We start from the raw sequence: 26,683 nt of genomic DNA on the forward strand, positions 1-26,683 counted from the left end.
TTCACGCAGCTCCATTAACTTCTATGTGGCCAGTGCTGTGTGAAAATCGCAGAATATAGAACATGCTGCGATTTTCACGCAACGCACAAGTGATGCGTGAAAACCAACGCTCATGTACACAGCCGAATTGAAACGTATGAGTCCGGATTCCGTGCGGGCGCAATGCGTTCGCATCACGCATTGCACCTGCGGGGAATTCTCACTCGTGTGAAAGGGGCCTTACTATGCCGGTTTTAGGTGTAGAAAATTATCAAAATCTACACCAGAAAGGGAGCTGGCATAGATTTAGAAGCCTCTTCATAACTTCAGAGGAGCACCACCAGTGCATGGCCTTATTAACACTGGAGTCAAACACTGGTATTAATAAATGACCCTCTATGAGCATTTCACTATGGTCCTGTGGAGCCCTGCCCGAGGCTGCAGCCTGGGATCATTCAGGACTGAGGCTGGTGCACACGGCTCCCTTTATCCCCACTAGAGGGAGCCGTTGCATGCTTTGGAGCACAAGCTTCTGGGTTTTTGAGCATTTGACCATGGCATCTGAGAAGTTAAATGTGTGTGATCCACATTATCATCAATCCCATACATTTATCTCAAGTGTCCTCTGTTTAAAACAGCAGGAGCCCAGCGGCTATTGCAGGGCTCAGAAGGGAAGGAACAGCATCTGAATTTTCAGAAATCCTTTTTAAGGTCATAACTTCTTTTTTGTTGACTGAGCTGTGGGCAAATTTTTTTCGGGACAATCTATAGTTTATATTGGCATCATTTTTTCGATTGCTTTTTATTTCATTTTTGATACCATTTAAAAAAAAATGTTTTATGTCATTTAACATGTGGGATAAGTAACATGACCATTTTATAGATCAGATTGTTTCAGATGAGGCAATACCAATTATGTGTAGTTTATTTTCTTTTCTAACTTTTTAACCAATCATAAATGAGCAGATATGGGGAAAAAAGCAATTTATTTTTTATAGATTTTTTTTTTGCCAAGGCAACTATTGGGACCCTGCAATCTCGTTGTGGGGGCCCTATGGGGGAGAGTGGGAGCTATTTCCCTCTGTAAACCTCATGGATGCCACAGTGGCTATTGATTGTGGTATCCAAGGCGTTAAACGGCCAGAGTGTATGTTACAGCTATGTTACACCTGATGCTGACGGTGATGGCTCAGTTACTGAGCCGCTGCAATCTTGATGCTCTGTGGGGGCAGCATGACGCATGCAGGGCCACTGATGGGGCACAAAGGAGTCACTGAGGGGGCACAATGGGGGCACAGAGGGGACAATCATTACTTTTATTAAGGCTCTGATGTCCACCGTCACGAACGTTGGAGATCAGAGCCTGAAGAAAGCACATTTAACCTTTCTAGGCTCTGATTGGTTAGTCTGTACAAAGTAACCAATCCGAGTGATTGCCGGAAAAGGAGTACTCTGATTGTTCACTTGCCGGCCGCTCCAGTGTGTCCACTGTCTGTGACAGCAGAGACTCTGGTGCTGTGACAATTGTCACAGCATCTGGTAACAGTTCGGATGTAACTGTACATCCAATTGCAGAAACTTACATGCAATCTGAACGTACAGATACGTCCATTTGCGCCAAGGGGTTAAGATTTCATATTTTAATGGTACTACTGTATATATTTAATACTGCTCTACTGTATGTCTTACTAAATGAAAGTAAATTATAAAAATGTTCATATAAATGTTCATTTACCCTGTTCTATTCATTTAGAGATAACCCATTGAACATGTTATATATTTAGAGTAAGAGAATGTACATTCATGGTATGATATGAAGTGCAGATACGATTCCAAAATCCTCAGAAAATTGTCAGCCTCAGATTACTGCTATGGATTTTTTGTGAATAGTGAAAAAAAAGTGAAATAGTGAAAAGTGAGCATACCCCTGGGCCTTGTCCACATTTCACATGTCATTTTCAAGTCAGTGAAAAAAAGCATCCATGTTTCATTCGTGAAGATGTCCGTGAAGAATTTGTGTTTGGTCAGTGTGTCCATTTTTACCCTCCATGTGTAATCCATAATCCACGGACGCTGCTCAGTCCATTGCATCTACTATCGGTGTTCAGTGAAAAATGTAATCATTCGTGATTTTCACGGACCCATAGACTTTAATGGGTGTGTAGTGCATGTCTCCATTACTTTTTTTTTACTGACCCACGATCAGTAAAAAAATACTGATGTGTGAACAGACACATTCAAATTAATGGGTATGGGTGCTGTCCGCAGAAAATGTGCACAGCACATGTCATTGAAAAATGGATATGTGGACGAGGCCTTAGAAGAACAGGCAGAAATTCTTGAAATTAACACAGTGACTTTTAAATTACAGGATGGCCCACGAAAAGGTAGCTAGCATGCCTCCAATATCTCCAAACCAAACTGCCTAATAGTAAATCAGTCTTAGTTGTCCATAGCAACCAATCAGAGCTTAGCTTTCAGTTCCTACAGGGCTCTGAAAAAAGTAAGCTGAGCTGTGATTGGTTGCTATGGACAACTAAGACAGATTTACTATTAGGCAGTTTGATTTGAAGATATTAAAGGTGGGCTACTTTTTTATAGGCCACCCTGTATAAATATATTTGGCACTTGTTCACAATCAAATGCTACATACAGTAGAAACATGTGAAACAAAAATTTTTGTTCATGACATGAAACTTCTCTTCTTTATAGACAAACTGAAGTATGTGGATCTCTCAAGTAATTTTCTCTCCGAGATTGATGATGATGCTTTTCACCTGCTGCCGTCCCTCCAGGAACTCATTCTATCTGAAAACCAACTGAGGCGTTTGCCTGAGTTGCCCTCTAGTCTTGTTAGACTGAATGTCCAATACAATCAGCTTCAAAGTTCTGGAATTCGGACCGAGTCTTTTAAGGTGACCTACTGTACTCAACAATAAGTCAACATAGCTATTTGAGAAATAAAACTTATTATATATATATATACACACACACACACACACTCACCTAAAGAATTATTAGGAACACCTGTTCTATTTCTCATTAATGCAATTATCTAGTCAACCAATCACATGGCAGTTGCTTCAATGCATTTAGGGGTGTGGTCCTTGTCAAGACAATCTCCTGAACTCCAAACTGAATGTCAGAATGGGAAAGAAAGGTGATTTAAGCAATTTTGAGCGTGGCATGGTTGTTGGTGCCAGACAGGCCGGTCTGAGTATTTCACAATCTGCTCAGTTACTGGGATTTTCACGCACAACCATTTCTAGGGTTTACAAAGAATGGTGTGAAAAGGGAAAAACATCCAGTATGCGGCAGTCCTGTGGGCGAAAATGCCTTGTGGATGCTAGAGGTCAGAGGAGAATGGGCCGACTGAGTCAAGCTGATAGAAGAGCAACGTTGACTGAAATAACCACTCGTTACAACCAAGGTATGCAGCAAAGCATTTGTGAAGGCCACAACACGCACAACCTTGAGGCGGATGGGCTACAACAGCAGAAGACCCCACCGGGTACCACTCATCTCCACTACAAATAGGAAAAAGAGGCTACAATTTGCACGAGCTCACCAAAATTGGACTGTTGAAGACTGGAAAAATGTTGCCTGGTCTGATGAGTCTCGATTTCTGTTGAGACATTCAAATGGTAGAGTCCGAATTTGGCGTAAACAGAATGAGAACATGTATCCATCCTCTGATGGCTACTTCCAGCAGGATAATGCACCATGTCACAAAGCTTGAATCATTTCAAATTGGTTTCTTGAACATGACAATGAGTTCACTGTACTAAAATGGCCCCCACAGTCACCAGATCTCAACCCAATAGAGCATCTTTGGGATGTAGTGGAACGGGAGCTTCATGCCCTGGATGTGCATCCCTCAAATCTCCATCAACTGCAAGATGCTATCCTATCAATATGGGCCAACATTTCTAAAGAATGCTATCAGCACCTTGTTGAATCAATGCCACGTAGAATTAAGGCAGTTCTGAAGGTAAAAGGGGGTCCAACACCGTATTAGTATGGTGTTCCTAACAATTCTTTAGGTGAGTGTATATAGTTAGTATCAACATGTTTGTTCAATTTTTTTCAGGACCTTACACGTCTGCAGTTTCTATACCTTTCAAACAACAAATTGGATTTTGTACCTGTACCTCTTCCTGAGAGTCTTCTTTCAATTCATCTTCAGGTATTTAGACATAAAATTTATGTAATTCAGGTTCATTTAAATGTTTTCTTTCCAGCACCTGAACATAACTGTATGTCTACTTGAGCGTACAGTTACGTCCAAACTTGTAACTGACACTGTGGCACAGTTCTGAAATTTCACCTGCGCCGAACAGCTAAGTCTTCAGAGCAGCTAGGAAGGGACCAATCAGAGTGTACCCTTGTTGGCGATCACTCTGATTGGTTAGTCTGTAAGCAATCTGAGAAGGATGCAGAGAAAAGTAGTCATTTACATGCTTTGATCGCCTCATTTCATGTCAATGAAGAGATCAGAGTTTGTATTGTCATCCTGCTCTCTGCTGCTTGTTTGTGAAAAAAATAAAAATAATAACTTGATCGCCTATTTCCCCCGCTATCACCCCCTAGATCTCATAAGGGAGCGTTTTGTGTTGTTTTAATTTGCCCATCAAACGCTAAAAAAGTAGACAGCATAGTAATAAAGGTAGTCATTGTGTAATTTAGTCAAAGTCAATCAGTTGGTGCCAGTTAGCACCAGTCAGTGTTAGCATCAGTGAGCATCAGTGTCAGTTAGCATCAGTCTGTCAGTGTCAGTCAGCATTAGTCTGTCAGTGCCAGACTGTCAGTGTCAATCAGCATCAGACCTTCCCTGTCAGTCAGCATCAAATAGTCAGTGCTAAGCCTCATTCACATTAGTGTTTTGGTCAGTGATTTCCATTAGTGATTGAACCAAAACCAGGATTGGAGCCTCCACAGACACAAGGTATATGGGAAAGATCTGCACCTGTTCTGTGTTTAGAGTGCACCTGATTTTGGCTCATAATCACTGATAGAAATCACTGACCGAACACTGACGTTTAAATGAGGCATTAGTGTCAGTCTGTCAGCGTCAGACCCTTAGTGTCAGTCAGCCCCAATCCTTCAGCATCATACCTTAACTGTCAGCATCACTCTGTCAGTTCATCAGTGTAAGGCCTCATGCACACGACCGTTGTGTGCATCCGTGGCCGTTGTTCCGTTTTCCGCTTTTTTTCAAGGACCCATTGACTTTCAGCCGCATCCGTGACTTTGCAGCCACATCCGTGATCCGTGTTTCCTGTCCGTCAAAAAAATAGGACCTGTCCTATTTTTTTGACGGACAACGGTTCACGGACCCATTCAAGTCAATGGGTCCGTGAAAGAACACGGATGCACACAAGATTGGCATCCGCGTCCGTGATCCGTGGCCGTAGGTTACTTTCATACAGACGGATCCGAAGATCCGTCTGCATAAAAGCTTTTTCAGAGCTGAGTTTTCACTTTGTGAAAACTCAGAACCGACAATATATTCTAACACAGAGGCGTTCCCATAGTGATGGGGACGCTTCTAGTTAGAATATACTACGAACTGTGTACATGACTGCCCCCTGCTGCCTGGCAGCACCCGATCTCTTACAGGGGGCTGTGATCCGCACAATTAACCCCTCAGGTGCTGCACCTGAGGGGTTAATTGTGCATATCATAGCCCCCTATAAGAGATCAGGGGCTGCCAGGCAGGAGGGGGTAGACCCCCCTCCCTCCCCAGTTTTAATTTCATTGGTGGCCAGTGCGGCCCCCCCGGCCCCCCTCCCTCCCTCTATTGTATTAATTTCATTGGTGGCCAGTGTGCGCCCCCCCCGGCCCCCCTTTTATTGTTTTAATATCATTGGTGGCCAGTGTGCGGCCTCCCCCCCCCCCCGATCATTGGTGGCAGCGGAGAGTTCCGATCTGAGTCCCAGTTTAATCGCTGGGGCTCCGATCGGTAACCATGGCAACCAGGACACTACTGTAGTTTATATTAGAAGCATCATACTTACCTGTTGCTCTGTCTGTGACCCGCCGGGAGCTCCTCCTACTGGTAAGTGACAGATCATTAAGCAATGCGCCGCACAGACCTGTCACTTACCAGTAGGAGGAGATCCCGGCCGGTCACAGACAGCGCAGCAGGTAAGTATGATGCTTCTAATATTGCTAAGTAACCATGGCAACCAGGACTACAGTAGTGTCCTGGTTGCCATGGTTACCGATCGGAGCCCCAGCGATTAAACTGGGACTCCGATCGAAACTCTCCGCTGCCACCAATGATCGGGGGGGGGAGAGGGGAGGCCGCACACTGTCCACCAATGATATTAAAACAATAGAGGGGGGGGGCCCAGGCGCACACTGGCCACCAATGATAATACAATAGAGGGAGGGAGGGGGGGCCGGGGGGGGGCCACACACTGGCCACCAATGATATTCAAACTGGGGAGGGAGGGGGGTCTGCCCCCTGCTGCCTGGCAGCCCCTGATCTCTTACAGGGGGCTATGATAAGCACAATTAACCCCTTCAGGTGCGGCACCTGAGGGGTTAATTGTGCTGATCACAGCCCCCTGTAAGAGATCAGGTGCTGCCAGGCAGCAGAGGGCAGAGGGCAGTCATGTACACAGTTCGTAGGATATTCTAACTTGAAGTGTCCCCATCACCATGGGAACGCCTCTGTGTTAGAATATACTGTCGGATATGAGTTTCACGATCTAACTCTAACCGATGGTATATTCTAACATAGAGGCGTTCCCATGGTGATGGGGACGCTTCAAGTTAAAACTCCGATCCTATGGTATATTAACTCCTGACTTTACATTGAAAGTCAATGGGGGACGGATCCGTTTGCAATTGCACCATATTGTGTCAATTGGCTTCGCACCATATTGTGTCGTTTGGCTCCGCACGGCCAGGCGGCCTCCAAAAATCAAGGAAGACCCACGGACGAAAAAACGGATCACGGACCAACGGAACCCCGTTTTGCGGACCGTGAAAAAATACTGTCGTGTGCATGAGGCCTAAGTCCTTCACGTTGTCAATGTCTGAATTTCTTCATTGTGAGTGTCTTTTTGTCAGTCTATTAGTTAGTACGTTAGTGTTAGTAACTATAAAAGTAAATAAAAATGTCTTCTTAGTGCACATTAGCGTTAATACGTTTTAGTGTTTTATGTAAAGTAAAATGTAAAAATTAAGTTCTATATTATATACATATTGGCAATGCAAATTAGCTTTCATTCCAAAGGATGAGAAATCCTCCAATGCCAACAAATGATGGCTGTCAAAGCTAAGCCATTTAAATAGGCCTTGAAGCATAACTTAGATTGCCCCTCATTAGTGCAGAGCAGAGCGAACTGGCTTAGGCTAGTTGAGAGGCCTTAGTCGGGATCCAAGGGTACTACAGTCCTGATGAAAAGTTTAAGACCACTTGAAAAATGGCAAAAAATCATATTTTACATTGTTGGATCTTAACAAGTAGAGCTTCAACATGCAACAAGAAGAAATGAGAGTGAGACAAAACATTTTTTGAGCATTCAATTAATTGAAAATAACGATTAAACTGAAACAGGCTGTTTTTCAGCTGATCCAAATTTTAGGACCACATGCCTTTAAAAGGTCAAATCTGTGCAAAGATGTGGATTCATTGTTATTTTCTGTCAGGTGGTCACACGTTGTGATGGCAAAGGCAAAAAAACTCTCCCTTTTTGAACGTGGTCGGGTTATTGAACTGCATAAGCAGGGTCTCTCACAGCACGGTGGGACGCAGTAAGACAGTCATTTGGAATTTCTTAAATGATACTGAGGGTTATGGAACGAAAAAGTCAAGTGGAAGACCCGAAAAAATTTCATCAGCACTGAGCCGGAGGATCCAATTGACTGTCCATCAAGACACTGGACGATCCTCGACCCAAATTAAGGCCCTTACTGGTGCTGACTGCAGCCCCATAACCATCAGACGGCATCTGAGACTGAAGGTCTTCAAAAACAAAAAACGTCTTCAAAGACCTCGTCTCCTTGAACGCCACAGAACTGCTTGTTTGGACTTTGCAAGAGAGCACCAAACATGGGACATTCAAAGGTGGAAGAAAGTTTTATTCTCTGATGAGAAAAAATTTAACCATGATGGTCCTGATGGTTTCCAACGTTACTGGCAAGCAGATCCCACCTGAGATGTTTTCTACGCGCCACAGTAGAGGGGGCGCCATAATGGTCTGGGGTGCTTTTTTTCTTCAGTGGAACAATGGAGCTTCAGGAAGTGCAGGGGCGTCAAACGGCCGCTGGCTATGTCCAGATGTTGCAGAGAGCATTCCTCATGCCTGAGGGCCCTCGTCTGTGTGGTAACGACTGGGTTTTTCAACAGGACCACGCTACAGTACACAATGCCCGCAGGACAAGGGACTTCTTCCAGGAGAATAACATCACTCTTTTGGCCCATCCTGCGTGTTCCCCTGATCTAAATCCAATTGAGAACCTTTGGGGATGGATGGCAAGGGAAGTTTACAAAAATGGACAACAGTTCCAGGTAGTAGATGGCCTTAGTGCGTCCGTCTTCACAACTTGGAGAAATGTTCCCACTCACCTCATGCAAACTCTTGCATCAAGCATGCCGAAATGAATTTTTGAAGTGATAAACAATAACGGCGGAGCTACTCATTACTGAGTTCATGTTTGGAAGTTGGATTTCTGTTTTGGGGGGTTTAGTTTTTTTTTGGAGGTGTGGTCCTAAACTTTTGATCAGCTGGAAAACAGCCTGTTTCGGTTTATTCGTTGTTTTCATTAAATTGAATGCTCAAAAAATGTTTTGTCTCACTCCCATTTCTTCTTGTTGCATGTTGAAGCTCTACTTGGAACCTTGTTAACCACCTCAGCCCCCAGTGCTTAAACACCCTGAAAGACCAGGCCACTTTTTACACTTCTGACCTACACTACTTTCACCGTTTATTGCTCGGTCATGCAACTTACCACCCAAATGAATTTTACCTCCTTTTCTTCTCACTAATAGAGCTTTCATTTGGTGGTATTTCATTGCTGCTGACATTTTTACTTTTTTTGTTATTAATCGAAATTTAACGATTTTTTTGCAAAAAAATGACATTTTTCACTTTCAGTTGTAAAATTTTGCAAAAAAAACGACATCCATATAGAAATTTTGCTCTAAATTTATAGTTCTACATGTCTTTGATAAAAAAAAAATGTTTGGGTAAAAAAAAAATGGTTTGGGTAAAAGTTATAGCGTTTACAAACTATGGTACAAAAATGTGAATTTCCGCTTTTTGAAGCAGCTCTGACTTTCTGAGCACCTGTCATGTTTCCTGAGGTTCTACAATGCCCAGACAGTACAAACACCCCACAAATGACCCCATTTCTGAAAGTACACACCCTAAGGTATTCGCTGATGGGCATAGTGAGTTCATAGAACTTTTTATTTTTTGTCACAAGTTAGCGGAAAATGATGATTTTTTTTTTTTTTTTTTTTTTCCTTACAAAGTCTCATATTCCACTAACTTGTGACAAAAAATAAAAACTTCCATGAACTCACTATGCCCATCAGCGAATACCTTGGGGTCTCTTCTTTCCAAAATGGGGTCACTTGTGGGGTAGTTATACTGCCCTGGCATTCTAGGGGCCCAAATGTGTGGTAAGGAGTTTGAAATCAAATTCTGTAAAAAATGACCTGTGAAATCCGAAAGGTGCTCTTTGGAATATGGGCCCCTTTGCCCACCTAGGCTGCAAAAAAGTGTCACACATCTGGTATCTCCGTACTCAGGAGAAGGTGGGGAATGTGTTTTGGGGTGTCATTTTATATATACCCATGCTGGGTGAGAGAAATATCTTGGCAAAAGACAACTTTTCCCATTTTTTTATACAAAGTTGTCATTTGACCAAGATATTTATCTCACCCAGCATGGGTATATGTAAAAAGACACCCCAAAACACATTCCTCAACTTCTCCTGAGTACGGGGATACCAGATGTGTGACACTTTTTTGCAGCCTAGGTGGGCAAAGGGGCCCATATTCCAAAGAGCACCTTTCGGATTTCACTCCTCATTTTTTCCTGAATTTGATTTCAAACTCCTTACCACACATTTGGGCCCCTAGAATACCAGGGCAGTATAACTACCCCACAAGTGACCCCATTTTGGAAAGAAGACACCCCAAGGTATTCCGTGAGGGGCATGGCGAGTTCCTAGAATTTTTTATTTTTTGTCACAAGTTAGTGGAAAATGATGATTTTTTTTTTTTTTTTTTTTTTTTCATACAAAGTCTCATATTCCACAAACTTGTGACAAAAAATAAAAACTTCCATGAACTCACTATGCCCATCAGCGAATACCTTGGGGTCTCTTCTTTCCAAAATGGGGTCACTTGTGGGGTAGTTATACTGCCCTGGCATTCTAGGGGCCCAAATGTGTGGTAAGTAGGTAAATGACCTGTGAAATCCGAAAGGTGCTCTTTGGAATGTGGGCCCCTTTGCCCACCTAGGCTGCAAAAAAGTGTCACACATCTGGTATCTCTGTATTCAGGAGAAGTTGAGGAATGTGTTTTGGGGTGTCTTTTTACATATACCCATGCTGGGTGAGATAAATATCTTGGTCAAATGCCAACTTTGTATAAAAAAATGGGAAAAGTTGTCTTTTGCCAAGATATTTCTCTTACCCAGCATGGGTATATGTAAAATGACACCCCAAAACACATTCCCCAACTTCTCCCGATTACGGAGATACCAGATGTGTGACACTTTTTTGCAGCCGAGGTGGGCAAAGGGGCCCATATTCAAAAGAGCACCTTTCGGATTTCACAGGTCATTTTTTACAGAATTTGATTTCAAACTCCTTACCACACATTTGGGCCCCTAGAATGCCAGGGCAGTATAACTACCCCACAAGTGACCCCATTTTGGAAAGAAGAGACCCCAAGGTATTCGCTGATGGGCAAAGTGAGTTCATGGAAGTTTTTATTTTTTGTCACAAGTTAGTGGAATATGAGACTTTGTATGAAAAAAAAAAAAAAAAAAAAAATAAGCATTTTCCACTAACTTGTGACAAAAAATAAAAAATTCTAGGAACTCGCCATGCCCCTCACGGAATACCTTGGGGTGTCTTCTTTCCAAAATGGGGTCACTTGTGGGGTAGTTATACTGCCCTGGCATTTTCCAGGGGCCCTAATGTGTGGTAAGTAGGTAAATGACCTGTGAAATCCTAAAGGTGCTCTTTGGAATATGGGCCCCTTTGCCCACCTAGGCTGCAAAAAAGTGTCACACATGTGGTATCGCCGTATTCAGGAGAAGTTGGGGAATGTGTTTTGGGGTGTCATTTTACATATACCCATGCTGGGTGAGAGAAATATCTTGGCAAAAGACAACTTTTCCCATTTTTTTATACAAAGTTGGCATTTGACCAAGATATTTCTCTCACCCAGCATGGGTATATGTAAAATGACACCCCAAAACACATTCCCCAACTTCTCCTGAGTACGGCGATACCAGATGTGTGACACTTTTTTGCAGCCTAGATGCGCAAAGGTGCCCAAATTCCTTTTAGGAGGGCATTTTTAGACATTTGGATACCAGACTTCTTCTCACGCTTTGGGGCCCCTAGAATGCCAGGGCAGTATAAATACCCCACATGTGACCCCATTTTGGAAAGAAGACACCCCAAGGTATTCAATGAGGGGCATGGCGAGTTCATAGAATTTTTTTTTTTTTGGCACAAGTTAGCGGAAATTGATATTTTTAATTTTTTTCTCACAAAGTCTCCCGTTCCGCTAACTTGGGACAAAAATTTCAATCTTTCATGGACTCAATATGCCCCTCACGGAATACCTGGGGGTGTCTTCTTTCCGAAATGGGGTCACATGTGGGGTATTTATACTGCCCTGGCATTCTAGGGGCCCTAAAGCGTGAGAAGAAGTCTGGAATATAAATGTCTAAAAAATTTTACGCATTTGGATTCCGTGAGGGGTATGGTGAGTTCATGTGAGATTTTATTTTTTGACACAAGTTAGTGGAATATGAGACTTTGTAAGAAAAAAAAAAAAAAAATTCTGCTAACTTGGGCCAAAAAAATATCTGAATGGAGCCTTACAGAGGGGTGATCAATGACAGGGGGGGTGATCAATGACAGGGGGGTGATCAATGACAGGGGGGTGATCAATGACAGGGGGGTGATCAGGGAGTCTATATGGGGTGATAACCACAGTCATTGATCACGCCCGTGTAAGGCTTCATTCAGACGTCCGGATGCGTTTTGCGGATCCGATCCATCTATCAGTGCATCCGTAAAAATCATGCGGACATCTGAATGGAGCTTTACAGGGGGGTAATCAATGACAGGGGGGTGATCAATGACAGGGGGGTGATCAGGGAGTCTATATGGGGTGATCACCACAGTCATTGATCATGCCCCTGTAAGGCTTCATTCAGACGTCCGGATGCGTTTTGCGGATCCGATCCATCTATCAGTGCATCCGTAAAAATCATGCGGACATCTGAATGGAGCTTTACAGGGGGGTAATCAATGACAGGGGGGTAATCAATGACAGGGGGGTGATCAGGGAGTCTATATGGGGTGATCACCACAGTCATTGATCATGCCCCTGTAAGGCTTCATTCAGACGTCCGGATGCGTTTTGCGGATCCGATCCATCTATCAGTGCATCCGTAAAAATCATGCGGACATCTGAATGGAGCTTTACAGGGGTGTAATCAATGACAGGGGGGTAATCAATGACAGGGGGGTGATCAGGGAGTCTATATGGGGTGATCACCACAGTCATTGATCATGCCCCTGTAAGGCTTCATTCAGACGTCCGGATGCGTTTTGCGGATCCGATCCATCTATCAGTGCATCCGTAAAAATCATGCGGACATCTGAATGGAGCTTTACAGGGGGGTAATCAATGACAGGGGGGTGATCACCACAGTCATTGATCATGCCCCTGTAAGGCTTCATTCAGACGACCGGATGCGTTTTGCGGATCCGATCCATGTATCAGTGCATCCGTAAAAATCATGCGGACATCTGAATGGAGCTTTACAGGGGGGTAATCAATGACAGGGGGGTAATCAATGACAGGGGGGTGATCAGGGAGTCTATATGGGGTGATCACCACAGTCATTGATCATGCCCCTGTAAGGCTTCATTCAGACGTCCGGATGCGTTTTGCGGATCCGATCCATCTATCAGTGGATCCGTAAAAATCATGCGGACGTCTGAATGGAGCTTTACAGGGGGTTGATCAATGACAGGGGGGTAATCAATGACAGGGGGGTGATCAGGGAGTCTATATGGGGTGATCAGGGGTGATTAGGGGTGATCAGGGGCTAATAAGGGGTTAATAAGTGATGGGGGGGGGGGTGTAGTGTAGTGTAGTGGTGCTTGGTGCTACTTTACTGAGCTACCTGTGTCCTCTGGTGGTCGATCCAAACAAAGGGGACCACCAGAGGACCAGGTAGCAGGTATATTAGACGCTGTTATCAAAACAGCGTCTAATATACCTGTTAGGGGTTAAAAAAAACACATCTCCAGCCTGCCAGCGAACGATCGCCGCTGGCAGGCTGGAGATCAACTCTCTTACCTTCCGTTCCTGTGAGCGCGCGCGCCTGTGTGCGCGCGTTCACAGGAAATCTCGCGTCTCGCGAGATGACGCGTATATGCGTGACTGTGCGCAGCGCTGCCACCTCCGGAACGCGATCCTGCGTTAGGCGGTCCGGAGGTGGTTAAGATCCAGCCATGCTAAATATGATTTTTTGCCATTTTTCAAGTGGTCTTAAACTTTTGATTAGGACTGTATTTCTCAGTATGGAGAGCACCTAGTAGGCTGGAGCAGTCTTATAGGCCAGGCAACACTCTTCTGGGATTCGGGGAAAAATATATGCAAATTAGCTTTCCTTCCTAAAGGAGAATGCCTGGTTCACACATTAGTCTTATGGATGTGTGCAGTCCGTGTTCTCCACAGACAGCACATGTACTTATTGATTATAATTAGCATCTGTGTTCTGTCAGTGATTTTTTTATGGACCATTGGTAGGAGATGTGTTATATGGGTGGTCCATTTCCATTGCTATTAAGAATATTATTCATTGAGCTACTACTACTACCATTTCTGCTTCCACCACTCCCCTTGCTGTGTGCAGTTGCATGGCTGCTTCTAATTGTAATCAGCTTCTGCTATAAATGCTGCTTTGCCCTCACGCTCCTTGCAAGAACCTAGGTTCCTAGTTGTCTAGTTAACCAGTGAAGGTGTGCTCTTCTAACTGCCATGAACTTAACTTCTGCCTGTTTACCAGCTCAGGTACTCTATTGCGTGTGCTGACCTCAGATTGTTTCCTGACTTCGAGTTTCTACTAATCCTTGATTCAGCTGCTAACTATACCAGCACTACTCCAGGAGGTAGGGGACTGTTTTTTTCCCTGCAGCAAAGTCCACATTTCTGTACAGGGGTTAAAGGGTTACTACCAGGTGACAACCAGCACAACACCCTTAGGTTTACCCAAATTCAAACTAGTTGGCAAAGTGGGTCCACAGCCACTGTCCGTAACAGTTAGGTCTGGCCATGGATAACACAATCGGGTTTGTCTGAACTGATTCAAGAGTTAGCTCTTCTGTCAGACTGCCATGTTTATTTACTAGTTGTTATGCACGACATGTCCACCCACTTGAATGCCCTGACAATTGCTGCAGCCACCACCAGCATATCCACTGCACCACTACCACCTATTCAAGCTACTCCCACAGGAGGTTCTGGCCCTCGTATTTCACCTCCTCCACGCTTTGAAGGTGATCCCAAGCCTATTATCCATAGGAGAGATGGGTGAAGACTCACTTTCTCCGAAGTTGTCTGTTCCTGTGGAATTATCTAACAAAGGTGCACGGTTTACCATGCACGCCCTCTTAGACTCTAGCTTGTCAGATAATTTCCTGCATTAGACCTTGGTGACTCAGTATAATATACCAGTTTAGCATCTAAATAAGTAACATCAGTTGATGGAACATCTCTCACTGAGTCCAGGCCGTACGTCATAGAGCCTTTGGAGCTTTGGGTGCACTTCAATCAGAAAAAAATTACCTTGTACATCCTACTTGCCTCCACTAGTTTTCTACTTCTGGGGCCTCCTTGGTTCTGCCTGCATTGTCCTTTCTTGGATTGGAACTCTGGGCAGATTCTGCGCTCGAGTTTTGCATGTCAGATCCAATGCCTGACCACTGTTCTACCTGTTTGTACTCCACCCTTTCCACAAAATCTGCATGGGTTACCAGTTGCCTACTCCAGCTACACAGGTGGAGGCCTTGCCTCCTGATCACTCCTATGATTACCATATACAGTTGCAAGAAAAAGTATGTGAACCCTTTCGAATGATATGGATTTCTGCACAAATTGGTCATAAAATGTGATCTGATCTTCATCTAAGTCACAACAATAAACAATCACAGTCTGCTTAAACTAATAACACACAAAGAATTAAATGTCACCATGTTTTTATTAAACACACCATGTAAACATTCACAGTGCAGGTGGAAAAAGTATGTGAACCCCTAGACTAATGACATTTCCAAGAGCTAATTGGAGTGAGGTGTCAGCCAACTGGAGTCCAATCAATTATATGCGATTGGAAGTGTTGGTTACAGCTGCCCTGCCCTATAAAATACACACACCATGTCTGGGTTTGCTTTTCACAAGAAGCATTGCCTGATGTGAATGATGCCTCGCACAAAAGAACTCTCAGAAGACCTACGATTAAGAATTGTTGACTTGCATAAAGCTGGAAGGGGTTATATACAGTAAGTATCTCCAAAAGCCTTGCTGTTCATCAGTCCACGGTAAGACAAATTGACTATAAATGGAGAAAGTTCAGCACTGCTGCTACTCTCCCTAGGAGTGGCCATCCTGTAAAGATGACTGCAAGAGCACAGCGCAGACTGCTCAATGAGGTGAAGAAGAATCCTAGAGTGTCAGCTAAAGACTTACAAAAGTCTCTGGAATATGCTAACATCCCTGTTAGCGAATCTACAATACATAAAACACTAAACAAGAATGGATTTAATGGGAGGATACCACAGAGGAAGCCACTGCTGTCCAAAAAAAACATTGCTGCACGTTTACAGTTTGCAGAAGAGTACCTGGATGTACCACAGCAGTACTGGCAAAATATTCTGTGGACAGATGAAACAAAGTTGAGTTGTTTGGAAGAAACGCACAACATTATGTATGGAGAAAAAGAGGCATAGCACACCAACATCAAAATCTCATCCCAACTGTGAAGTATGGTGGTGGGGGCATCATGTATTGGGGCTGCTTTGCTGCATCAGGGCCTGGACGGATTGCTATCATCGAAGGAAAAATGAATTCCCAAGTTTATCAAGACATTTTGCAGGAGAACTTAAGGCCATCTGTCCACCAGCTGAAGCTCAACAGAAGATGGGTGTTGCAACAGGACAACGACCCAAAGCATAGAAGTAAATCAATAACAGAATGGCTTAAACATAAGAAAATACGCCTTCATGAGTGGCCCAGTCAGAGTCCTGACCTCAACCCGATTGAGATGCTGTGACATAACCACAAGAAAGCGATTCACACCAGACATCCCAAGAATATTGCTGAACTGAAACAGTTCTGTAAAGAGGAATGGTCAAGAATTACTCCTGACCGTTGTACACGTCTGATCTGCAACTACAGGAAACGTTTGGTTGAAGTTATTGCTGCCAAAGGAGCTGCAACCAGTTATTAAATCCAAGGGTTCACATACTTTTTCCACCTGCAATGTGAATGTTTACATGGTGTGTTCAATAAAAACATGGTAACATTTAATTCTTTGTGTGTTATTAGTTTAAGCAGACTGTGATTGTCTATTGTTGTGATTTAGATGAAGATCAGATCACATTTTATGACCAATTTGTGCAGAAATCCATATCATTCCAAAGGGTCCACATACTTTTTCTTGCAACTGTATATATGGTTAAGTTTATCTCCTATCCATACCTGAGACCCAAGCCATGTCAGAATATTTAAAATGAATCTTAACCACTTGCCGCAACTGTAACGCCGAAAGTCGTCATCGCTGCGGCTCCCCCAGGCTACGCTGACGCGTGAGCCGAGATTTCCTGTGAACGCGCGCAAACAGGCGCACGCGCTCACAGGAACGGAAGGTAAGAGAGTGGATCTCCAGCCTGCCAGCGGCGATCGTTCGCTGGCAGGCTGGAGATGTTTTTTTTTAACCCCTAACAGGTATATTAGACGCTGTTTTGATAACAGCGTCTAATATACCTGCTACCTGATCCTCTGGTGGTCCCCTTTGTTTGGATCGACCACCAGAGGACACAGGTAGCTCAGTAATATGTTGCACCAAGCACCACTACACTACACCCCCCCCCTGTCACTTATTAACCCCTTATTCACCCTTGATCACCCCTGATCACCCCATATAGACTCCCTGATCACCCCCCTGTCATTGATTACCCCCTGTCATTGATCACCCCCCTGTAAAGGTCCATTCAGATGTCCGCATGATTTTTACGGATCCACTGATAGATGGATCGGATCCGCAAACCGCATACGGATGTCTGAATGGAGCCTTACAGGGGCATGATCAATGACTGTGGTGATCACCCCATATAGACTCCCTGATCACCCCCCTGTCATTGATCACCCCCCTGTAAAGCTCCGTTCAGACGTCCGCATGATTTTTACGGATCCACTGATAGATGGATCGGATCCGCAAAACGCATACGGACGTCTGAATGGAGCCTTACAGGGGCGTGATCAATGACTGTGGTGATCACCCCATATAGACTCCCTGATCACCCCCCTGTCATTGATTACCCCCCTGTCATTGATCACCCCCCTGTAAAGCTCCATTCAGACGTCCGCATGATTTTTACGGATCCACTGATAGATGGATCGGATCCGCAAAACACATACAGGCGTCTCCCTGGAGCCTTCCAGGGGGGGTGATCACCCCATATAGACTCCCTGATCACCCCCCTGTCATTGATCACCCCCCCTGTCATTGATCACCCCCCCTGTCAGGCTGCATTCAGATGTCCGTATGATTTTTACGGATCCACGGATACATGGATCGGATCCGCAAAACACATATGGACATCTGAATGGAGCCTTATAGGGGGGGGGGGGTGATCAATGACAGGGGGGTGATCACCCCATATAGACTCCCTGATCACCCCCCTGTCATTGATCACCCCCCCTGTCATTGATCACCCCCCTGTCATTGATCACCCCCCTGTCATTGATCACTCCTCTGTCCTTACATTTTCACCCCTCTGTCCATTCAGACATTTTTTTGGCCCAAGTTAGCGGAAATTATTATTTTTTTCTTACAAAGTCTCATATTCCACTAACTTGTGTCAAAAAATTTAATCTCACATGAACTCACCATACCCCTCACGGAATCCAAATGCGTAAAATTTTTTAGACATTTATATTCCAGACTTCTTCTCACGCTTTAGGGCCCCTAGAATGCCAGGGCAGTATAAATACCCCACATGTGACCCCATTTCGGAAAGAAGACACCCCCAGGTATTCCGTGAGGGGCATATTGAGTCCATGAAAGATTGAAATTTTTGTCCCAAGTTAGCGGAAAGGGAGACTTTGAGAAAAAAAAAAAAAATATCAATTTCCGCTAACTTGTGCCAAAAAAAAAAAAATTTCTATGAACTCGCCATGCCCCTCATTGAATACCTTGGGGTGTCTTCTTTCTCTTCTTTCCAAAATGGGGTCACATGTGGGGTATTTATACTGCCCTGGCATTTTAGGGGCCCTAAAGCGTGAGAAGAAGTCTGGGATCCAAATGTCTAAAAATGCCCTCATAAAAGGAATGTGGGCCCCCTTGCGCATCTTGGCTGCAAAAAAGTGTCACACATCTGGTATCACCGTACTCAGGAGAAGTTGGGCAATGTGTTTTGGGGTGTCATTTTACATATACCCATGCTGGGTGAGATAAATATCTTGGTCAAATGCCAACTTTGTATAAAAAAAAATGGGAAAAGTTGTCTTTTGCCGAGATATTTCTCTCACCCAGCATGAGTATATGTAAAATGACACCCCAAAACACATTGCCCAACTTCTCCTGAATACGGTGATACCACATGTGTGACACTTTTTTGCAGCCTAGGTGGGCAAAGGGGCCCACATTCCAAAGAGCACCTTTTAGGATTTTACAGGTCATTTACCTACTTACCACACATTAGGGCCCCTGGAAAATGCCAGGGCAGTATAACTACCCCACAAGTGACCTCATTTTGGAAAGAAGACACCCCAAGGTATTCTGTGAGGGGCATGGCGAGTTCCTAGAATTTTATATTTTTTGTCACAAGTTAGCGGAAAATGATGATTTTTTTTTTTTCCCTTACAAAGTCTCATATTCCACTAACTTGTGACAAAAAATAAAAACTTCCATGAACTCACTATGCCCATCACGAAATACCTGGGGGTGTCTTCTTTCCAAAATGGGGTCACTTGTGGGGTAGTTATACTGCCCTGGCATTCTAGGGGCCCAAATGTGTGGTAAGAAGTTTGAAATCAAAATGTGTAAAAAATGACCAGTGAAATCCGAAAGGTGCTCTTTGGAATATGGGCCCCTTTGCCCACCTAGGCTGCAAAAAAGTGTCACACATCTGGTATCTCCGTATTCAGGAGAAGTTGGGGAATGTGTTTTGGGGTGTCATTTTACATATACCCATGCTGGGTGAGAGAAATATCTTGGCAAAAGACAACTTTTCCCATTTTTTTATACAAAGTTGGCATTTGACCAAGATATTTCTCTCACCCAGCATGGGTATATGTAAAATGACACCCCAAAACACATTCCCCAACTTCTCCTGAGTACGGCGATACCACATGTGTGGCACTTTTTTGCAGCCTAGGTGGGCAAAGGAGCCCACATTCCAAAGAGCACCTTTCGGATTTCACCGGTCATTTTTTACACATTTTGATTTCAAACTACTTACCACACATTTGGGCCCCTAGAATGCCAGGGCAGTATAACTACCCCACAAGTGACCCCATTTTGGAAAGAAGACACCCCAAGGTATTCGCTGATGGGCATAGTGAGTTCATAGAAGTTTTTATTTTTTGTCACAAGTTAGTGGAATATGAGACTTTGTAAGAAAAAAAAAAAAAATTATCATTTTCCACTAACTTGTGACAAAAAATAAAAACTTCTATGAACTCACTATGCCCATCAGCGAATACCTTAGGGTGTCTACTTTCTGAAATGGGGTCATTTGTGGGGTGTTTGTACTGTCTGGGCATTGCAGAACCTCAGGAAACATGACAGGTGCTCAGAAAGTCAGAGCTGCTTCAAAAAGCGGAAATTCACATTTTTGTACCATAGTTTGTAAACGCTATAACTTTTACCCAAACCATTTTTTTTTTACCCAAACATTTTTTTTTTATCAAAGACATGTAGAACAATAAATTTAGAGAAAAATTTATATATGGATGTGCAGTGTACTCAAGTTGTGCGTAGTAGGTGTTTCTGAGTGTAGTAGTGCAATGTACACTAACCTGGTACAGCTGACTCTCTGCAAGGGCAGGTATAGGTAGGGATAGTTCGTGACGCCAGTGCCAAGTAAACGGTGGCACGCCGTTTGCGGATGCAGGAATAATTTGAGGAAACGTGGTGTTAAAACAGAACTTCAACTTTAGTAGTTTGCAGGCAGAGACAATATTGGAAACGCAGTTCCTCAGCATACAGTCGATTTTGCAATTCGGTCGATGCAGGCAATTCAGTACAGCAGGGTAATTACAGAGTGTTGAACACAGGATTCGCAGCACAGGAGCTAGCACTCTAATTCTGTCTGATCCTGGAATATAGCAATTCTTCACCAAGGCCCATTAACCTAAGTCTGGCTTTATATCCTTGATTATGGCTTTCATAAGTACCTCCTCTGTTTCCTCAATACCTCTGGCTCCTCTGATATTTGCCTCAGTCTCTCCTAGCTTCTGAATGGTTCCTCAGGCTAAGGTATTCCTGCTTCTGCATGTAGGGATTCAGGAGGGAATCTTCTCCTGAACAGCAGGCTTCAGGCCTGGACTGGTCTCAGACATTATCTAATCTCCATCTGTAGATTACAGACACTAGACTCCGTCTCCCTTGCACTTCCTGGTCTAGCCTTATATAAACTAGGGCTCCCTAGCTCCCTCTATGGACTAGAAGTAGGAATGACACCCCTAGCAGGCCTGTAAGTGCAAGTTTCAGTGACAGGAAAATACACACATTACATTACATTTTATAAAACTGACATAAAGCAACTTCCCATAATTAGGAGGGACGACAGCACACCAAGTGACCTTTGGTAGTAACGGGTATTACAACTCCCGTATACTACATACCCCACTGCTTTAAGCTGAGTACGCCCTCGTACTCCATCATGGGTCTCCCAACTGGAATCTCTACCTGAAATAGAAAAGAGAGACATGCAGGCATACATACATGTAATTCATCTGCATTTACATTTACATCAGGTCCAATTGGCAAAAGTGAAGGGTAGTGACAAGGGGCGTCGTTCTCTTCTCTCAGGATAGTGAATGGAACGGGGGCGCTGACCTGGCACAGCGTAACATTAGAACCAGGATAGTCCATGACAATGAATAAGTCCATGATAAAACAGTAGAAAACGGTATAAAAGTTCTTGGAGGCTCAAATAACAAACATGAGTCCGTACCCAGGTTATTTCTTATTAAATCACAGAGGCTCTCATGCGGTGGAGTCCATCTCTGGGCACAATACTTTTAAAAGAGTAAGAATCTCAGAGGCTCAGGTACTTTTGAGTCTGTCTCCGGGCACGGTTCCTTAGTATCAGGTTGCACAATAAAATGGACAGCAAAGACAAGTGCTGTAATGCCCCTGATCAACCTGAAAAGGGGGTGAAGGGTAAAAGGTGCAACAAAGGAACAGGCACAACTTGGTGTGGGGTAACAAAAGCAGGCAGGAGGTCCTGGAAACAAACGTGGCCTTGCTGACTTTCTGATTTCAGTGGTCAACACCTACCACTGGGCCGTGGACAAACTGGCAGCTGCAACAAAGGGCCAGCAACATAGGACTCCTGTCCTGGAAGGGTTAACATCACCTTCTGAAGAAATAAATCAAGGGCCTAGCAGGCTGATCACAGTGGCATATTGTAGCTACTTGGCTCTGCAGGGAGATATCTTCTGTAGTATTCCTCTACAGGAGGATGGGCCCACATGACTGTATCAGGGGGTAGCTGCAGGGTAAAGGGGCCCCTAATAGGTATTGGCCCCATAGGCCTAGGGGTGAACCCTCTGGTGGGCCGTGCCGGCCCTGGCATAATCACTGCAGGGTGTGACATACTTGGTACCGCCGCAGCAAGCGGTCCGGTGCTCTGGGTGCAGCAATTCACAGCAATCGCGGGTCCGGTCTGGGGCACTGACGGAGCGGTGGCAACAGAAGGCGGTCGGCGGGTGGTGACAGGCACCCTTACCTCATCCTTCCTCGGCGGCGTCTGGATCCTGGCGGTGTAGGTCTTACGCAACTCCCGCAACTTCTCCTCCAGCCGGACGATCTGCTCACCGATACTCTCGGTGTCGGAGTCGCTGTTCTCTGCTGGCTCCGCCGGCGCAGGTACAGTCACCGCTGATGCAGACTCGGCCTCTTCAGGTTCTGGACTTGCATCTGGTCTCCGTCCCATCCGGATGTTCTCAAAGGTAGCACTAAGTCCTTTTAACTGTTCCAGCTCTGATATTGTCTTCTCCCGACGAGGCAGCTCGGGGGAAGGGTAAGGGCTCACCCATTTTTCCAACACGGTTGGCTGCCAGAAGACGTTCGGCCCAATGAAGGAGCTCCGCTCCTGAAAGGCGTGATGGGCCGGCTCTGGAGAGCGTTCCGGTTCTCGCTCGCAGCCAGAGTAGTCTTCTCCTTCTTCTGCCTCCCAATCCTCAGGTCCTCGCTTCGGACGGGTCACAGCAGTCGCATAGGGGCCGCGCAGGCCCTCGGCAGGGGTGTACTCCACTTCCTCTCCCTCGCGGAGGCTGTGCTGGTACGAAGGGAGGTAGTCTCTCTTGACAGACCTTCGATTCACATAGAGGTCTCTGCCAGTAAGATAGTCCTGAATAAACCCGTAGCCACGGGATTTGTCAAACGACAGCACCACTCCCTTTCTCCTTTCCAGGCGGGGTTGGGTGTGCGTATGCTTCTCGTGTATGGTCTTAGTTAGCTCCTCATACACGATCTTTGTCTGGGTATTTCGCTTGATAGCGGCCTCCCGAATCTCCGCCATCAGGGAAGACCATTGGAACGTTGGCTGAAAAAAGTCCCTCCATGAGCCATAGTAGGGCTCGGGTTCTTTCTCCCTGGTGCGGCAGGCAGGTTGCTCCGGTCCCGGAGCGTAGGCCGGTGGAGCCTCCTCTGGCTCTACACCGGTGTCGGTCATTTTTCCAATCATAGGTGCGGACGCTGCAGCAACACTCTGCTCACAATCCAACATGCTCGATCCTTCAGAGGAGAGCGATAGGGTCGCGTCAATTAGAGTAGCCAGCTCCTCCCACTGCACTGGGGAGCCGCCCCCCAGGTATTCCAGTATATGGAAGGCGGTGTCCATGCTGGCAGACATGCAAATGTCCAGATAAGCCGTGGCGCCTGCCCTTGACCTTCTTCCCGCTTTTTCCTCAGAAAGGCGCCAATTTTTCCCGCCTTTTCGGGATGAAGGTGACGCAGCAGTAAATTCAGCAAGCCCAGCGGCCATCTTTTAGGTACAAACGCTGTCTATTCACTGACGGCAAGCAGGAATGTTTAAAGTCCACAAAACCACACTCCAATGCGGCGATTTTCTTCCTCTGTGCAGCGCAATACTGCACAGCGCTTTTTAGAAGTTTTTGGGACACTTTGGGTATGATTTTCAGTCCACAAAGTCCACTTCAATAAAACAGGTTATTTGTCACTTTGGTCACAGGGCAACGGTATAAGGCACAAAGTTCACGCTTCTTGCACTAGAAAGCGTGCGTATCCTGTTCGTGACGCCAAAAGAGAAGGTGCAGTGTACTCAAGTTGTGCGTAGTAGGTGTTTCTGAGTGTAGTAGTGCAATGTACACTAACCTGGTACAGCTGACTCTCTGCAAGGGCAGGTATAGGTAGGGATAGTTCGTGACGCCAGTGCCAAGTAAACGGTGGCACGCCGTTTGCGGATGCAGGAATAATTTGAGGAAACGTGGTGTTAAAACAGAACTTCAACTTTAGTAGTTTGCAGGCAGAGACAATATTGGAAACGCAGTTCCTCAGCATACAGTCGATTTTGCAATTCGGTCGATGCAGGCAATTCAGTACAGCAGGGTAATTACAGAGTGTTGAACACAGGATTCGCAGCACAGGAGCTAGCACTCTAATTCTGTCTGATCCTGGAATATAGCAATTCTTCACCAAGGCCCATTAACCTAAGTCTGGCTTTATATCCTTGATTATGGCTTTCATAAGTACCTCCTCTGTTTCCTCAATACCTCTGGCTCCTCTGATATTTGCCTCAGTCTCTCCTAGCTTCTGAATGGTTCCTCAGGCTAAGGTATTCCTGCTTCTGCATGTAGGGATTCAGGAGGGAATCTTCTCCTGAACAGCAGGCTTCAGGCCTGGACTGGTCTCAGACATTATCTAATCTCCATCTGTAGATTACAGACACTAGACTCCGTCTCCCTTGCACTTCCTGGTCTAGCCTTATATAAACTAGGGCTCCCTAGCTCCCTCTATGGACTAGAAGTAGGAATGACACCCCTAGCAGGCCTGTAAGTGCAAGTTTCAGTGACAGGAAAATACACACATTACATTACATTTTATAAAACTGACATAAAGCAACTTCCCATAATTAGGAGGGACGACAGCACACCAAGTGACCTTTGGTAGTAACGGGTATTACAACTCCCGTATACTACAGATGTCGTTTTTTTTGCAAAATTTTGCAACTGAAAGTGAAAAATGTCATTTTTTTGCAAAAAAATCTTTAAATTTTGATTAATAACAAAAAAAGTAAAAATGTCAGCAGCAATGAAATACCACCAAATGAAAGCTCTATTAGTGAGAAGAAAAGGAGGTAAAATTCCTTTGGGTGGTAAGTTGCATGACCGAGCAATAAACCGCTAAAGTTGTGGAGTGCCGATTTGTAAAAAAGGGCCTGGTCTTTAGGGGGGTATAAACCTGTGGTCCTTAAGTGGTTAAAGAAGGGTTTTATCTGTAAATTATGATCATCTGCAGGAGCTGCTATTTTCTTTGTAAAGAAGGAAAGATCCCTCAGACCCTGAATAGACTATTGTGGTCTAAACAAAACTGTAAAAAATTGATTTCCCTTATTGCGGATCCCTGAGCTCTTTGATAGGCTACGTTGTGCTCAGATCTTTGCAAAGTTACCATTGGGGACATATCTTCCTAACCAGTTAGTGTCATCGATCTGTAGATTGCTTCTGACAATGGCATTCCCTATAGTACCACTTCTCCTGAAGCTAATGATGGGATTCATCATTGTTTTAGCCTTAAGAGACTCGTCCTGCACCAGCATCTGCCAGGTGTTAAGAATGGCCTTTTTGATAAGGGGTGCCATCGGAGTGTAGTCAAATGTGAATATAGCCCGCGCATTATCCTGATTTTCCTGTCAGATTTTTTTCTTTTTTCTACTGCAGTCTCTCTGCTTGAGTCTAGTGACTCTCTGATAGGCTGCATCAATAACTCCCTCCGGGTACCCCCTCTGCAGAAAACGGAGTTTCAGATCCATACATTGCTCCTTAAATTTATTATCATCTGAGATTATTCTCCTCAGACACAGAAACTGCCCATAGGGGACTGCCTTTTTGACATAGGGCGGGTGAAAACGGTCATACCGCAGAAAGGAATTCGTGGAGGTAGGTTTTCTAAAGACATTGGTGCTAATCTCACCATCTTTTACACTTATATTGACATCTACAAAGTTCAATTCACTATGGTGAATCTGGCTTGTAAATCTCATATTCATGTCACTAGAGGTATTCAAGAAATCCATGAGTTCCCCATATTGCGTCTTTGTACCTGCCCAGATAATAAACACGTCATCGATGTATCTAAGGAATAACCTAATATTTTGGACAAAAGGATTATTAATAGTGAACACAAGCTTTTCTTCAAACGTAGCTAAGAATAGATTAGCAAAGGTGCATGAGACGGGGGTCCCCATCACGGTTCCTGATACTTGGCGATACCTATCAGAGAGTCACTATACTCAAGCACAGAGACTGCATTAGAAAAAAGAAAAAATCAGACAGGATAATCAGGATGCACTAGCTATATTCACATTTGACTACACTCCGATGACACCCCTTATCAAAAAGGCCAGAAGCAGTCTACAGATCGATGACACTAACTGGTTAGGAAAATGTGTCCCCAATGCACTTTGCATCTGGTAGGTGTTCCATGTGCAGATACATGTATAAGTCCAAGTACCTAACAATAGGGGGGGCGGTGCAACATTCTATTAAAAGCTTGATATCGTGCAAAACGCAATACGTGGTATATGTCATTCTTTGCCTGTGTGGAAAGTTTTATATTGGCAAAACTTTTAGACCCCTATATATTAGGTTTAGGGAACACAAAAAGTCTATTGACACAAGAGTAGGAGCCACTTGTTTGATTAAGCATGTACATGGGGAACATGGAGGTGACAAGCTTGTCAGAAAGTGTGCAGGATTGGAGGTGGTTCATATGCCGGTAAGAGGAGT

General features: G+C 44.6%; 1 protein-coding gene across 1 annotated transcript in view; it reads left to right on the top strand.

Moving 5' to 3' along the window:
• The window catches only part of LOC120993735 (opticin-like), a 246,607-nt gene that overhangs the window by 145,336 nt on the left and 74,588 nt on the right, over positions 1 to 26,683 (top strand). Inside the window, exons 5-6 of the mRNA XM_040422207.1 lie at positions 2,692 to 2,894; positions 4,070 to 4,165. Coding sequence (XP_040278141.1) covers positions 2,692 to 2,894; positions 4,070 to 4,165 — 299 coding nt within the window. The remainder of the gene's footprint in view (positions 1 to 2,691; positions 2,895 to 4,069; positions 4,166 to 26,683) is intronic.

The sequence above is a fragment of the Bufo bufo genome, chromosome 3 (assembly GCF_905171765.1).
Source record: "Bufo bufo chromosome 3, aBufBuf1.1, whole genome shotgun sequence".
Taxonomy (NCBI): Eukaryota; Metazoa; Chordata; class Amphibia; order Anura; family Bufonidae; genus Bufo; species Bufo bufo.